This window comes from Chlorocebus sabaeus, chromosome 10 (genome assembly GCF_047675955.1).
Source record: "Chlorocebus sabaeus isolate Y175 chromosome 10, mChlSab1.0.hap1, whole genome shotgun sequence".
NCBI lineage: Eukaryota > Metazoa > Chordata > Mammalia > Primates > Cercopithecidae > Chlorocebus > Chlorocebus sabaeus.
The window spans coordinates 55,434,959-55,451,252 of record NC_132913.1 but is presented as its reverse complement, the minus strand read 5'-3'; the positions used below and the strand labels follow the sequence as shown (position 1 = coordinate 55,451,252).

Sequence of the window (16,294 nt, the reverse complement as noted above, 5' to 3'; positions counted from 1 at the left end):
TGTCGGTGGCAGAGGGAGCAGATGTGAGGCATAGCTGAGAGTTCAAATGAGTAAGAATATATCAGTTTACCAGGGAGGGAGGCAGAAATATTTTAAGTATTTTAGGTATGTATACTACTGCATATTTTAAAGGCTGTAAATAGTTTTTAATGAGCGATATCACTTCTGATATTGGACAAGCACTGCCCTAGCCAGCAAGCAATGAAATGATAAAGTTAAGAGTGAAGCAGAGAACGTGAATGAAGAGGCACTGGTTATACTCAGAAAACAGAATACACATGAAAATTAAAATCTGTTGGGGGGTGTTTAAGTGTTCTATAGTGAGCCAAAATATTTGTTTTGCATTTCAGGAACAGTTTATGTGAATTATGGTTTGATGAATTACAACAAAATTCTCATACATGAACTTTTTTTTTTTTTTTTTGGCATAAGTGAATAAGGACAGTAAGTTAATGTGGCTCCCTGATTTTTGGTGTCTCGACAAATGGTAACATTTGTTAAAAACTCTAGAATGAACCAAGAATGTAGTCAGTTCTGGAAACTGAGGTTTTCGTTCCAGCTGTACACCATCAGTGAGAAATACTTGAGGAGATTGTAAGCAGCTTCTCATGCTTTAACAGCTGCTAGCAGTTGTTTGAGCAACAACTTAAGGAAATGTTACTGGGTGAACCTCCGATGGAGGAGAACCACTTTGCTCTACTCCCCTGCTGGAATTTTTGCTCAGCTGTGCACGTTTAGCTACAGGGGGGACACGGTTGAGCTTCACAGAAGAGTGTCTAGGGGGGCATGAGGCAGATGGGACCCAGTCTCCCTCCTTCCCTCTCTTTTTTCCTTCGTGTAAGGGCTTGCAATATCATTATTAAATTAAATTTCACCTATTACTAAAAGCTACAGAGGTCTGGCTAAAATAAGAGTTTTTAGACTTGAAAGCCGAGCATTTCAGTCCTTTGCTTATTTTTTTGTTTATTTTTCTTTTTCCCAGAACCTCCATTTGTATAGCCTGCTCCTTCTGTGGGGGAAAAGGTAAACGTTAGGTGTTTGGTTTCAGTGTATCCTCAGTGGTTAGTTGACAGGTATTTATTGAGCATTTGCTATTTTCTAGGCACAGTCCTCTGAGCTGACACAGTGGTAAGCAATGGAGACATTGTGTCTACTGTCATGGAGTTTATAGTTTAGGAGACACAGACATTAAACAGTTAACTATATAAATTTAAAAAATGTGTTAAGTGTGAAGGGAATGCATATATCTGGGTAACTTTAGCCACTTTAGGACTAGTTGAATAGGTTGTAATGGGGATAAATCTTAAATATGTATTATAAATGGGAATAGGTTTTGGTCAATAACATCTTGTAAATTATTGCATGTATCATATGTTGATCATAGATTTTTTAGGAAATTTAAATAACGTTAACCTGTGTTTACGTTGTATGGAATATGATTTAACACTTGATTGTATGTAGTATACTTGAGGACACAGTAGCCAATCTAGGCCCCCCGTGGTGGTTAACTTACTGTCCTTACCCTTTGCTGGCCATAGTTTGTATCAGCTGTAAAATGATGTGCTTAGGTTCTCAAATTCCCTTTCAACTCTAACAAATGGATACCTTCAATAGAGAACTCTGTGACCCCTGTGCTGCAGAACTGCGCTTCTCATAGTCTTTCCCAATTCTTTTAATTCTTTCCCATTCTTCTATTGAGTAGGCCAGAAATCTTGATGTTCCTCGATCCTTGTCTTTCTCTTGGACTCTACACCCTGTCCAATATGTTAGTAAATCCTATGGTTGACCATATTTCATCAGCCCCCTGCTGTCATCCTGGTCCACAGACCCATCAGTTCTTGTTTGGATTATTATGGCAGTCTCCTAAAAGGACCTCTTCTTCTGCCTTTGTGGTCTGTTCTCTACACGGCATCCAGAGTACTGCTGTTACTAAGTTGACTTGTATTATGCCTTTCCTCAAAACCGTCCAACCCCTTCTCATTTCAGAGTGAAAATCAAAATCCTTAAGGTGCCTCGTGAGGCCTTATAAGATCTGGCCCCTCATTATGTCATTGATCTCAGCTCTTAACATCTTCCTCTTCAGTCAAACTGGCCTCCTTACCTTGCATGCTGCTGCCTCAGGATCTTTGCATGGGCTGTTCCTTCTTTCCGGAATACTCTTTTCCTTACCTCCTTCAGATATTGGCTCAAGTGTCACATCATTGAGACTTCCAGGCCTCATGTTGCAACCCCCCTACCCCATATTTTGTATTCCTTGCCCTTCTCTATTTTTTTTATTGTACACATCAGCGTACTCTCTATCAGTGGCTCTCTTAAGGTGTGCTCCTAGAGCAGCAGCAGCAGCATAAACTTGATAAAAATGCAAACTCTTAGGCTCTTCCACCCTAGACTTCTGAATCGGAAATTCTAGAGGTAGGGCCCAGCAATCTGTGTTTTAAGAAGCCCTCTAAGGGTTCTGAAACAAGCTGAAGTCTGAGAACTACTGCTATGTATTATGTTTTGTAATTTAACTTTTATCTGTATTGACTTCTCCCCCTTACCCTTGCCCCAACTTAAAAGTCAGCTCTGTGAGAGCAGGGGTTTCTGGTCTACAGTCCCAGTACTTAGAACTGGAAGTGGCACTTAGTAAGATCTTGGCAAACAGTTGTCAAATGAATTAATAAACATCTGACTATATAGTAAATTTAGATTAAAAGAATATTGAGCAGTAGTTCAGTGACTCTTCAATGTTAGGATTTTTCAGTGTGAGGTTTTCTTTTATCACAGATTTGGAAATCTGCAGATTCTTTGATGATTCAACTAATCTTTCTGAAAACTTTGTAAAAAAATGGTGTGCATTGTTTCCTTAAATACTTGTAGCAACTGGAGTTGTGTTATTTTAATCTCCCATAGGGATCATATCTTTAACATATACAGATGGGCTATTGTGGCTTAATGGAGGCTTCTGATAGTAGGGCTAGTTGAGTGGAGATTTGTATAAAAAAGATCACCTGCAGGTATATGAATATTGTATTGGAAATTTAGACTTATTAATATTTGATCTAAGTTGTTCGTGCCTGTCTCTGCGAATATGGCCGGCCAGGAGCCCTCCCTCACTTGGGAAGCTTGCCTTTGGCTTGGGAAACAGTAATACCTGTATAATATACTTACCTGGTGCTCTCCTTACAACAACTCTGTCGGTTCAGCACAATAGTTCCTTCAGATGAAGCATCTGAGGACTGCTGAGCAATTGTGGACTTGTTTAAGGTCATTCTGAAAGTCATAAAAGCATTTCACTCTCAGATCTCCTCAGACTTCACTTCACTTCTTGCCATTAGGTTTTGCCCCTACCCCACCAATATATTTCTTAACTCTATGCCTTTGGACAGTTCAGCAGCCCCAGGGCTCAGTTCCTTCCGTTGTAAAGTAAGGAAAGTTGACAAGATGTTCTCCAAGGACCTATCTTGCATAAAATGTTCAAATAACCCTTCATTAGCTGCAGTCACTAAAGACATTCTCAGTACTATTTTAAAGAATTCAAATCAGAGGATTATCTTAGACATAGAGAGGAGAGTAAGCCAAGGCTCTGTCCTGTGGCTGCTTTTACCAGAGCATCTTTAAAAATAGTCCTCCCACCCCACACTGGGGATCCAGGGAAGAATGGTTATGTGGTGTGGGAATTATCTGTGTTTTGCCTTTGTTCAGTGTAATTATCTTATTTAATAGAAAGTTGACCACTAGTGAGCTCTTGGTCATGTGTATCATTGGACTTGAAAAAGCTGTCTCTTGGCCTGGGACCTTCAGCACTGCTGGGCTGAGACTCCTGCTTCAGCCTTCCCTTATGTTGCTGCTCCAGGTGTGACCACTGACTCCACTTCTTACTGAAAACTCACCTGCTTTGGGGCAAGGGTGTAGCTCTGACATAGATGGGCAGATTATCTGTGGTTTGCCATTTTGTTCAACTGTTGCTCTCCACTGCTGTGGCTAATTGACTGTATCCGTCAACTGAACTTTGAGCCAAATATAATTGGCATTGACCACCACTTATTCTTTTTGTCCCTTTTAAGCCTGTGTTGCCTTGATTGAGAGAATGGCTGAGGAATTGGGGAAGGAGTAGCGGCCTCTGTGTTTTTACCAAGAATCATCCCGTTGAATTTTTTTTTTTTTTTTTTTTTTTTTTTGAGACAATCTTGCTCTGTCACCCAGGCTGGAGTGCAGTGGCATGGTCTCGGCTCACTGCACCCTCTGCCTCCTGGGTTCAAGCGATTCTCCTGTAGCTGGGACTACAGGCGTGTGCCACCACGCCCGGCTAATTTTTTGTATTTTTAGTAGAGATGGGGTTTCACCATGTTAGCCAGGATAGTCTTGATCTCCTGACTTCGTGATCCACCTGCCTTGGCCTCCCAAAGTGCTGGAATTACAGGTGTGAGCCACCGTGCCTGGCCTGAATTTTTCTTTCAATTTGTCTGTCGAGAATTGATTTGATTTCCTTGTAGAAGGTGCAAAGGATGTAGCCTATTTGAAGGAAACTGGTTGATGGCAATGTCAAGATTCTACATATGAGACCCCAGTCATGGGAAGGCTTGCTTCTTTGTGTTTATTTTAAAAGATGAAACTCTACCTTTATGGACTGTCTTATGATTTCTTCTTTTGCTGTCAGGAAAGGCTGTGAAATTGTCATTCTCTGATGTTTCAAAGAAGGTCATGACTATTGCTCCCTCATTAATAGGCAGGGAAGATGGATTTGTCTAGAGCAGTTGATAAGTGACTCTCTAGGGCCCAGACTCAGGAAATACTGTAGGATTATGTTTTTTGACTGTGAATGACTTGGACACCATGCCATGGTTGGGACCATGCGTATAGAGCCAAACAAAGCCATTGAACACCATTTGCTTTCAAGAAGGAATAAATAGAAATGAAAACCAGGAGGCTGATGTGGGGTGAGGGGAAGGGATTGGGTGGGAGTGAGGGTGTCAGAAGAACCTCTTTGATTTTACCTGGTTCCTCTTGGGGTACCAGGTTCTCTCCCAAGCAAGATGGGTGGTGTGTCCCAATATGTAGTGGTATGTGAATAACTGATTACTAATAGTAAAGTGCCAACATATTTATTGACTTGCTTAAAAGATAAGCAATTCAGGGTTATCACTCTAATAATATGATATCAGGTTGGTGCAAAGGTAATGCAGTTACTGCCATTGCTTTTAATTTAAAACTGCAATTACCTTTGCACCAACCTGATATCACCCTTACGCAATTCATCAGAGGTTTTCACAAATGAGAGAGAAAGGAGTAGTGCCACATAAATCTGTGCTAAGAATGATGTTTACCTATAGCCTGTCTCCCAGTACCATCACACCTGCAGTGAGCAGCTGTTACTGATAAACCATTAGTAAGATTTGTGATTATAAATTATTTTCATGCACTTAAAAAAGATTTCAAAAAATCTGTGTATTCCCAAAGAGGTGTGCCATGTCTATGAATTTATTCTACTGGACATATGTGACACAGTTGAGAATCACTGGGTTAGATCGTTCTGTGTGGGATATCATTTATGTTTTTAGAATTGCCCTTGAACTTACGGTGTCATAAGATACATGAATATGCACACATAAATACTTTTTTCCTGCTCCTCTTTCTCCCCTGCCATGGTTCTCTTCATCTGAGAGGTGAAAGAGGAACCTGTGGAGTTGGCTGTGCATTGAGATCTTCCAGTCCCACTGAATCATGCCATAGTGCCTGCTGGGAAGACAGTAATCTAGAGCAGTGCTTCTCTTCTTCGATGTGCATTCAGTCAGCTGGGAATCTTGCTCCAGTCCAGATTCTGATTCAGTAGGTCTAGAGTGGGACTCAAGATTCTGCATTTAAAGCCTCACAGGTAATGCTGGTCTGGTTTATGGACCCCACTTTGAGTGACAAGGGTCTAGACTAGGATGTCAAACTTACTTCTGTCTCCTATTTTCCTAGAAGTGTGCTATTTTCTTTGTTGTAGGTTTATGTAAGTATAGCCCCAACTGCAACTATTGGCAAAAAAGTGAATTAGATTCTTCTTGCAGTGTATTTTCTTCCCCCTTGAGATGCCTCTGCATTTACTTGTTTTAATTTGTGCTTCTGGCATTAAAAGCCATGCTTGATACTGGAGCTGTTTTAAAATCCAAAATTGCACTGTGTGCTAAACTGTTTTCTTGCTAATTGTTTACCAAGTCCTTTTGGGGATTGCAGTGACTTTGGCCTCTGATGCAATGGTTAACCCTTAGCAGTCAGGAAGTACGAATCATTGTGGCTAGACTGAGGAAAGGCAGGAGACTGTAAGAGTTAAGAAGCCTTTGGGTACAAATAACAGAGCACTGGTCTGAAAGGAGATTAAGCAGCAGAAACATTAATTATCTCACTTAGCAAGAAGTCTGGGCATTTGGTTTCAGAGTCGGTGCAGGGGCCTAGAGATGTCACAGAGGTCATGGACTCTTTCCTACTTTCCCTTCTGTGCTGCCAGTGGGGGTTGGGCAGCACCTGCCGGCATGGGTTGTATCACTCCCTTACGCCACATCTTCATGGGCTGTCTTCATGGGCTGTCGTCATTACTAGCATCACCTCTTCATATGACCATTCTCAAACAGGAAGGAGATTGGGGAGCAAAGGAGCCTTGTAGGATGGTTCTTTTATTCAGGAGAAAAACTTCCCTGCAAGAATCTGTACTGTATTATCTTAGGATCTTATAGGTCAGGACTAGGGCAGAGCCACTGACCATTCACTGCTGAAAAAGAATGATATGCCATTATTGGCTTAGATCAATAAGATGAATCTCCCAAGGCCTGGCAAACAAAATCAAGATTCTGGTAGAACAGAACAGGATATGGATGTTGGGCAGTCAACCAACAGTGTGTGCTCCAGGAACTGATACTGAGAACCAATCATATTCTAAGCTTCTCGTTGTAAAGCTTGAGGACCTGTTGCTCAAAGAAGGAAATGAGCAGGCAGTGTCATTGGGACTTAACATTTAGGCTAGGCCTGTTCAATTTTAAAGCACCTCTTTGGAGTGGAAACATGGCTCCTTTGTGTGCACTGTGTCTTCCCTTGCTGCCTGTCTTCTTTCTGTTAGTTTTAGGGATTGTTGATGGCAGACTTACTAGAATCAGGATCCCACAGTATGCCTCTGAATAGGGGCCACATATGTTACATCACACACATTGCTATCTGGCCTTTTTGGCTGTGGGTGTGCTGGAATACCACTATAATAATAGAAGGAAAACTACACCTATGTGCAAAGTGGCATGATTTCAAGAAGGAAGCCAGCTCAGTGAGTGTGGGTGGCTGCTGCTCCGGGTCTTGTTGCATCTTGACGTGGCCCGCTGGGCTTTCTACTCTGCTTCTTGCCCTGAGCTATGCTGCATTCTGCTGAACACAGCGCAGGTGCCCAGAAGTGCAACACCCACCCGGAAGATTTAAGTTATCCTTCTGCCTCCTTTGAGTCAGGACAGTAGAAAGCTTTCTCCTGCTCCGGGTTGCAGGGTTTCCTAGTGTAGGTTGGAGGGAGAGGGTGGCCCTCCCAGTTTGCACTCAGACTTGGCTTTCAGTGCCCAGAGGTCTGGTGACATTCTGATGATGGTCGGGCTCCAGGAAAGTGAAAAGTTGCGCCCGTTTCCTCTATAAACAAAAAGAAAACAAACAGAAGAATTAGTATCCAAAGGCTGGATTTAATTATACATAAACATAAAGCAGAAGTGGTGATTTGGTCAGTTAAAGGAGCGAAAGCACTTTGCTAAAGTACACGATAATTGAATAAGCATTGCAATCAGAAGGAAACAATACTAGAATCCTGTTGGCTTCCATATAAATGCTGAATTATGGCCTAGGATGAACTTTCCTGTTATTCTCAAATGCCCTGGAGGGAGAAAGATTTTGACCAGAGACTGCTATGATCAGAAACTGCACTTCAGGAAGATTAATCTGGATGTAATAAGTAAGTCTGGACTGCAGTTGGAAGAGGCATGCTTCTGATTCTGTAACTGCTAACTGCTAAAGCCCTGACTTTCCCTGGTCTGTGTTTTTCTTCTCTCACCAAGAAAATCAGGCAAAAGGGCCCTGGGAATTAGCAGCAGAGGATGGTGCCTTCAGTGCTGAGTGTAGTATACTGGGCCCATTAGCATGTTTCTTGTATTTATGTTGTTTAGGTCATGTCATAGTCATTCTATTTAAGTTAATATATTCCCCCATGTTAGCTCTCACTAAAAGGCCAGAATTGTGTCTAAATCAAAGCTTTGTTAGCCCATGGTGTCCAAACCCACACGGTGCATGTACACAATTGTGCACAGCCATGTGTACCGGGCATAAGTGGATGCTGTACAACTGACACACATCCTAGTACAAAAATAATAAGAAAATAAGGAACTACATGGTTTTAAAAAAAGCTCTCTTTAGTCTGTTCCCAACAGAATTAGGAAAATATTTGCTTCTGTTTTCTACTCATTATTATACAGTTTGCATAATTGAAGTCACAATGTACTTCTTTAATCATCCAACGTTGGTGGTATAACATTTTAAGGAAACCTGTGGGACTCGGGAAGGCCGGATGCTGGCAGCCCTGAAAATGTTCCTGAGTGTTTAGAAGAACATTTCAATTTTGTCAGTCAAGTCTTGAGAGTCTCTCATGAGAAAAAAACAACAACTGGGACTCAAACCAAATTATAAAGGGATTGGTTTTGATATAAATATGACATTTAGGATTAACCAGTGAACCTCAAACCAGTTTTTCTGTGTTGGGTAATCACAACTTGATCTTTACTCAGAGAAAGAGCTTAGGAGTTGTGGAATCTTAACCCCATTATTGCATTTTGCATTTCCTGCTCAATAAAGAAAAATATATTGAACTTTCCAGAAAAGGAGACTAGGGCTAAGTAGCTGACTCGTTTCTGAAGGACTATGAATTTTATTCAGACCCTCAATAACTTGCTCTGTGTTCCTTGGCAAGTCATCTAATCTTTTTTATTCCTTCCTCTTTTCTTAATTCCAATATCTACTAAATCATCATATTTTCTTAAGAATTGGTCTAATCCTCTCCATTTCCAACCTCTCTATTCATATACAGGCTCTGTTGATTTTGCTCCTGGGCTATGGTTGTGGTCTTCCCTGCTTCTAGCCTTTTTCCTTTGCTGAACATCCCTGCATGGTCACTTTTTCCAAATGTTCTTCTTCTCTAACGAGAGAGGGAACGACAGCTGTTAATTGAATCAGGTATAAGTTCCTTTACCTGGTACTCAGACTCTGTGGTTGGTTGGGCCCCTCAACAATTCACCTATTGCTTCCCTGCTTTTAAAAATCATTGCCTCCATGGAAAAGAAGCTGCTAGTAGGAAAGAACTTTCAGGGTCCCCTGAAGCTGTGGGGGCTCCTGCTGCTCCAGACTCCCACTCAGCCACTTAAGCATCAATGTCTCTTTTAACTCATTGTAGCTACATTTTAGGAAGCTCTGAACTCTCAAACATTGATCCTGTTACTCTGTGATCAAAGGTTGAAGTGACCTAAGTCAATGTTGTTCAAGCACAACTCGGGTTCCTTTTCAAAGAGAATAGCAGATACTGCAGAAGTTTGAGGTAGGTGAGGCTTGGGTACTCACCCACAGCCTCCCTTACAGGTTTTAGAGAAATCAACTTTCAGACCAAATTTTGCCCTTCGTTAGCAAGCGAGCCCCTAAACAGTTCTCACAATTTGTTCTGTAAGCTCAAGGAAATCCCAGTTCTTTTTCCTCATAGGTGAATGAAAAATTCATTAGAGTCAGATATGCCAAGATTCCAGATGCAGTTTTTGTTTTATCCTTATGCTTGCTATTAGGAATCCAACCATCCACAGAACTGGCTGGGGTATAGTCTACAGTTGGGCTGGACTGGATTGTTTTATTCTGTTCATGGAAGAGTGAGGAGTATATCTGAAATATTTTAGCCACTCTCTGTGTGCTAAGAACCTTTATTTTCAGCAGTGAAAGTCCATTTCTAACATGTATCATACCTCTCAACAGGTCACTGTTTTCCTTAATAGTAACTCCTTTCGACAGTCAGTCACCTGGCTTATACTCATCTATATTTAGATTTGGATAATAGAAATACTTCCAGCAGCTGCCTCTGGCATGCTGAGTCGAGTGCTATCTGAACCCCCTAGCACTGGACATTCTTGGTTAGAATGCCAGCTGACCACCTAAGTTGTGGTATCACATGGCATATGTTGAAGTATTTTAGGTAAATTTTAGACATCATAACCACACAGTTGGCAGACTTTAGTTTTGCGGACTAAATTAGGCAGGAGAAATCTCTTTTCCAGTTTTTTAGAAATGAATTTGTTGCCAACTACAGTGAGAAAGGGAGTTTTTTCATAAAGATTCCAATGTTTGGCTTCCCTGGGAAAACTGGGATATCCAGCAATCCTGGGTCTGCATTTCTTTATGGCAACTTTCTCCTGGTGCCAAGCAACAGGGGCCTGCCTTGGACCTTGGTTGGAGGGTGCTGACAGTGGGCTCCAGGGCTTCACACAGGGCCCAGCACTCCTAAAGTCTCCTGTCACAGAGACTGAATATCAAGAGCCCTTGTCACTGAGACTGTAGCTGTTGGTTTTCAGGACCCTCTTTTCTTTATTGTATTCCTGCCTGGCTGCTGTAGGTGTTTTGAGTTTTTGACCCTTGCAGCTGTCAGTTTTTCTTCTTGGCTCCACACTTGTGCTTTGCTCATGCCATTTCTTTGTCTAGAATTTGTTTCCTGTTGGGCTTCCTCATCCAAGTCTTCACCTCATCTTCAAGGCTGGCTCCAAGGCCCACTTTGGAGATAGTCTTCCATGACCATTATGGTTATAGCTCCTCTGCTTTTATACAGACAATGTGGTATTTGATTTTATACATTGCATTTGATTTTGCATGTTGTTTTATTGTTTATTGTTTTCATATGTTATCCTACTTAGGTGTGAATATTCTTTTTTTTTTTTTTTTTTTTTGAGACGGTTTCATTCTGTTGCCCAGACTGGAGTGCAGTGGTACAATCATGGCTCACTGCATCCTCGACCTCCTGGGCTCAAGTGATTCTCCCATTTCATCCTCCTGAGTAGGTGAAATTACAGTTGCATGCTACCGCACCTACCTAATGAACCATCATGCCTGACAAATATTGTTAAAGTCAAGAAACATGTCTTCTCCTATTTTATCTCTGCCACTGTAAAATGTTTATGCTTATCCCTGCAACCTTCTTGCCTTGCTTATGAAAAGGCAGTGAGTAGCTTATTGATCTACCTAACAGTTGTTGTAAAGTATATTCATACATGGTGAAAAATATGAGTCTTTATAAATATGAAAGTAATATAAAAATAGATGCTGGGCATGGTGGCTCATGCTTATAATTCTAGCACATTGGGAGGCTGAGACAGGAGCTTTGCTTGAGCCCAAGAGTTTGAGACCAGCTTGGGCAACATAGAGAGACCACGTATCTACAAAAAATAAAAATAGATTAGATGGGCATGGTAGCACATGCCTGTAATCATAGCTACTTGGGAGGCTGAGGTAGGAGGATCGCTTGAGCATGGGAGGTTGAGGCTGCGGTGAGCCATGATCATGCCACTGTGCTCCACCTTGGGCGACAGAGCGAGACTCTATCTGGAAAAAAATAAATACATAAATAAAAATAGGTCTAAATAAGAAGGCCAATAAGGCCCAACCAGAAAGTTTAAGTCCCTTTCTGGAGTCATACAGTTGGGTAATAGTCTAGCCTTAGGCCTAATCACTGTTAACACTCAGATCTTGCCCATTAGTCCTGTGATGTTTCCTAGTAGATCTGCCACTCTCCAAATCAGATAACCATACCTGCAGATCCTCCTCAAGGCTTAGTAGCATTCACACCTCAAAATAAGACCATGACTGATGTTACTGAAATCGCCTGTGCCAAATTATGCAAAGGTGATGAATGCACATCAAACTACTCACCAAGAGCCAGGGTGCTGGAGATGCTGTGTCATTAACAAGGCCATGCAGAAAGCCCTCTGCTGGTGCACCTGTTTAGCATGGAGGGTTGATGTACCTAGACGACAAAGCATCATGTGCAAGGGCAGTGCTGGTGAGGCCAAGGAGGTGATGGGATCAGGGAATAAAAAGTAAGTCATTCAGTAGGGAGCTTAACCATCTGAATCTGAGAGTAGTGATATAGGTAGGGTAGAAGAGGAAAGGGCAGTCAGGTTTACCTGTTATGCTGAAGGATTTTGACTTTTTCCTGAGGGGACAGGGAGCCTTGAAAGAATTTTTTTTTTTTTTTTTTTTTCGAGACAGAGTCTTGCTCTGTCACCAGGCTAGAGTGCAGTGGCATGATCTCAGCTCACTGCAACCTCTGCCTCCTGGGTTCAGGCGGTTCCCCTGCCTCAGCCTCTAGAGTTGCCGGGACTACAAGCATGAGCTACCATGCCCAGCTAATTTTTTGTGTGTCTTTAGTAGAGATGGGGTTTCATCATGTTGGCCAGGATAGTCTTGAACTCCTGACTTCGTGATCCACCTGCCCTGGCCTCCCAAAGTGCTGGGGTTACAGGCGTGAGCCACCACGCCCAGCCTGAAAGACTTTTAAGGAGGGCTCAGTCCTGTGACATAGAAAGGCCTGGTCGCTGGAGCCTGGATCTGGGGAAGGAAGGGAGATGGGAACTTAGGAGGCTGTCGCAGAAGTCTTGGCAAGAAGTAATGGTGGATTAAATGAAGGCAGTGGCTGTGGAGAAGCAAAGAAGTGGATGGATTCAGAAGGTGTTAGAGCCTTTTTGTTATTAGGATGACAGCATTCTTTGTTGCTGCTGTTGTTGTTGTTTTTCTTAAAGTAGCTTTTACCCATATCCTCCAGTTATTCCTGCAGTCAGGAGATGGACTGGCTAACCTTATGTGTAGCCTTTGATTCCGTGTTGCCTGAGAAATGTCCATGGTTTTGGACCCAAGTGAATCTGGCTGCATTCCCTTTGGCTGTATAGATGTACCCTTAGGAAACAAGGACGGCTTTTCACTGTTACTGTTCTGCCACCTCGTTCTAACTGTCATATGCAAGCTATCTCAACAGAATATACCAATTTTTTGTTTATATAACATAAGCACGCTATGTGCTTTACTCAAAATGTTCTGTTACTGAGTGCATATAATCTATATACACATCAGCCATACATAGGAGCAAACTGTGTATTTATTCTGTAGTCATAGAGGGAGTAGATGTTAGGATTGGTGTTTTCTGCTCCTGAAATTTTTGTTCTGAGTTTTAAAGACATTTAACCATCTGTTTGAGACTTTAAAGTGAGTGTTCAAAGTGGAGGCTCTGAATAAATATATGAATCATGACAGATATATTGAAAGGGTATTGTCAGTAATAAATTGCTACTATACATCTTTTTCAGCTGTTTGTCTAACTTTTTAAAATGTGTAATATAAGTAGGTAGTATTTTTAAGGAAGTGAAAATATATCTAATGTTAACTATGGATTTTTACCTGGATTATATCTTTTAGGAAGAGACGTTAGGGCGCAGAGTTGCTTCAATTGCATTTAAAAGAATCAATTTTTCCTTAAAGCAGCTTTTACCTGTATTCTTGATTTATAGATGATATGTATTTATTTCATATTATCGTATTATAAAATCATTTTAACAAAAATGAAATGTTGGATTCATCGTTGAACTTCTTTTTAGAAATACAAATTAAGTTGAAATGAGTAGCTTTAAAAGCTTTATCATATATATATTTTTTCCAGCAGATATAGTAGATGCTTACACATATTTCAATTCACCTAACTCTTCTCTAAGAGAATGAATTGTATCTTCTCCCACCCACAGGAGACTGAGTGGTTACAGAGATTTCTTTTCACAAGACTTCGGTGTTCTGGCTGCAGTATAAGAATTAAAAGGGCTTTAGAATTGGAAACATATATGCATATTAAATTATATAGCAGTTTAAAAATATATACTTTTATTCAATATGAACATGAGAGTAGCAGTTGGAACAAAGACTCCATTTGTCAATTTTCATTCCTTTTATTTGTAATTGAAATCCTGTTGGGAGTACTAGTAAATTTAAATATAAATAAAATCCAACATTCAATATATTTCTACTCAGGAAACTGGTTACAATGTTATTAAGTCACAATTGCATAAGCTAACCTTATAGGCCTACAGCAAATGCTAATACATTTTGACCTTGGTTTGTACTTGAGGTTGTTTTTTGGTAATTGCTGTCACCCTGACAGCCAACAAAGGGGACCAGCGAAGGAAAAGTACATGAGAACGATTTGCGGAGGCTCAGACTGCACAGTGTGCTGTGGTATTTTGAGGTGTTGACTACCTGTTTTTATTACTACCCACCAGCTCACTATCAAGCAGTCCTTGACTTGGCTGTCATTGATAGGTACACTAGTCTTGAGTAATTGGTACTTTAACTTATTAACTACTTTTAACCATTGTGTAAAAATGAAAGCAAGAATAGTGCATTAATAATTGCCAGGCATTCCCTGCTGTACTGTATATACAAATAGAATTTTTGCACATGTGCCCGTATGTATATATAAGTTGAGTATCCCTAAATCAGAAAATTTGAAATCCCAAATGCTCCAAATTCTGAAACTTTTTGAATGTGAGGTGACATTCAAAGGAAATGTTCATTGGGACGTTTCAGATTTCTGGTTTTTGAATGAGGGCACTTAACTAACTTAGTATATAATGCAAGTATTTTTAAATGAGAAAAAATCCAAAATCTAAAACATTTCTGGTCGCTGGCATTTCGGGATGCTCAACCTGTACAGTATGCCTAATTAATTCATCTTCTCATAAAATTAACTTCTAGTATATAATGAGTGTTAAGAAAAATACTATTTACTTCTACAATCCATTTCATCTGTACTTATGAAAATTGTCCAGAAAATCAGTCTTTGCTGACTAAGGTTTTTTGCATACAGACAAACTCGGGCATGTTGGTTTTATATATCTTATCTTTATATACCTCAGCTAAAAGCTAAGACCCTTTATATTTAATTTGGTATACTGAGCTTTTGGACTGGCGGGCTTGTGGCCCATTACCAGTGATGGTGTTCCCCAAGGTGTAGGGGATGACAGAAGGCAGGCCTGCCTTTTTTTTCCTGAGAGAGTGCCGTAGACATGTTCGGAACAGTTCATCACCACTGTAAAGTTCACATAGAAGAGACATGCTCAAAAAAATCACAATTTATAAGCAATAATGTCTTACATAAAATAAAGATGATTTTTTTTCCCCTTTCAGATTTTGGGGTAAGTGCGTTCCTAGCAACAGGGGGTGATGTTACCCGAAATAAAGTAAGAAAAACATTCGTTGGCACCCCATGTTGGATGGCCCCTGAAGTCATGGAACAGGTAAAAAAAACAATAAAGTGACTTTTTGATGGACATAGTACAATCATATAGATCATTAATACCCTAACATTTCATTTGTATCTAGCATTTTAGTAGAATGCATCATGTAACTAGGATTTAATTCTTGATTCCTAGTTAATTAGCAAACTAATGTAAAAGTTATACATCAACAGCTGTGGATTTCTGACATGGTATGGACTTGATGATGTGTAACATGCCTGCCGTATGATTGTGTTTTTTTTTCCTGCTTTCTTTCTTAGGTGAGAGGCTATGACTTCAAGGCTGACATGTGGAGTTTTGGGATAACTGCCATTGAATTAGCAACAGGAGCAGCGCCTTATCACAAATATCCTCCCATGAAAGTAATTACAATTGGAAATACTATGTCGGGGTTGAAATGTGATTGGATGGAATCAGTTTTCTAATTCTCTTCAACATCTTCATCCTTCTCTTAGACCCAAGGAGAATTAATGGAGGAACACAGCCAAGTTGAACATTGTCTGATTTTCTCAGTGGACAGAACAGGACAAAAGTAGCATAATTCCCAGCTTTGAAGCTTGCTTTATAGTCTCAGCACAGAGTTGAGAAAATAATGTGATCAGATTGGTCAGTGGAGGTTGATAGCTATGACAAATGCTGGTCATTACTCTTTTGATAGCAGAACAACGCTAGGTTCCCAAAGAAAATCTCAAAATAGATTAGGGTGATGTCATCTCTGCAAATGGATTTCCCAGATTTTCAGGGCTTTTTTTTTTTTTTTTTTTGCTTTTTAAGTGGACTATAACATTTTTACCCCTGCTGTCTAGTGTAATGTTGGCAACTCATCTGATATAAGAGAGCCACAGTGTTTTTAGGATGCTGCCGTTTCTGCCGTTCTTTTAACTGGCTTATACCTCGTTGTTGTTCTTAGTTCTGAGATAGTGGTATCAGGGCTAATTTACCCAACTGGATTTTGTTTT

At 40.6% G+C, this 16,294-nt stretch overlaps 1 protein-coding gene across 1 annotated transcript in view; it reads left to right on the top strand.

Moving 5' to 3' along the window:
• The window catches only part of STK39 (serine/threonine kinase 39), a 294,181-nt gene that overhangs the window by 92,655 nt on the left and 185,232 nt on the right, over positions 1-16,294 (top strand). Inside the window, exons 6-7 of the mRNA XM_007965255.3 lie at positions 15,226-15,335; positions 15,596-15,697. Of these exons, the coding sequence (XP_007963446.2) occupies positions 15,226-15,335; positions 15,596-15,697 (212 nt within the window). The remainder of the gene's footprint in view (positions 1-15,225; positions 15,336-15,595; positions 15,698-16,294) is intronic.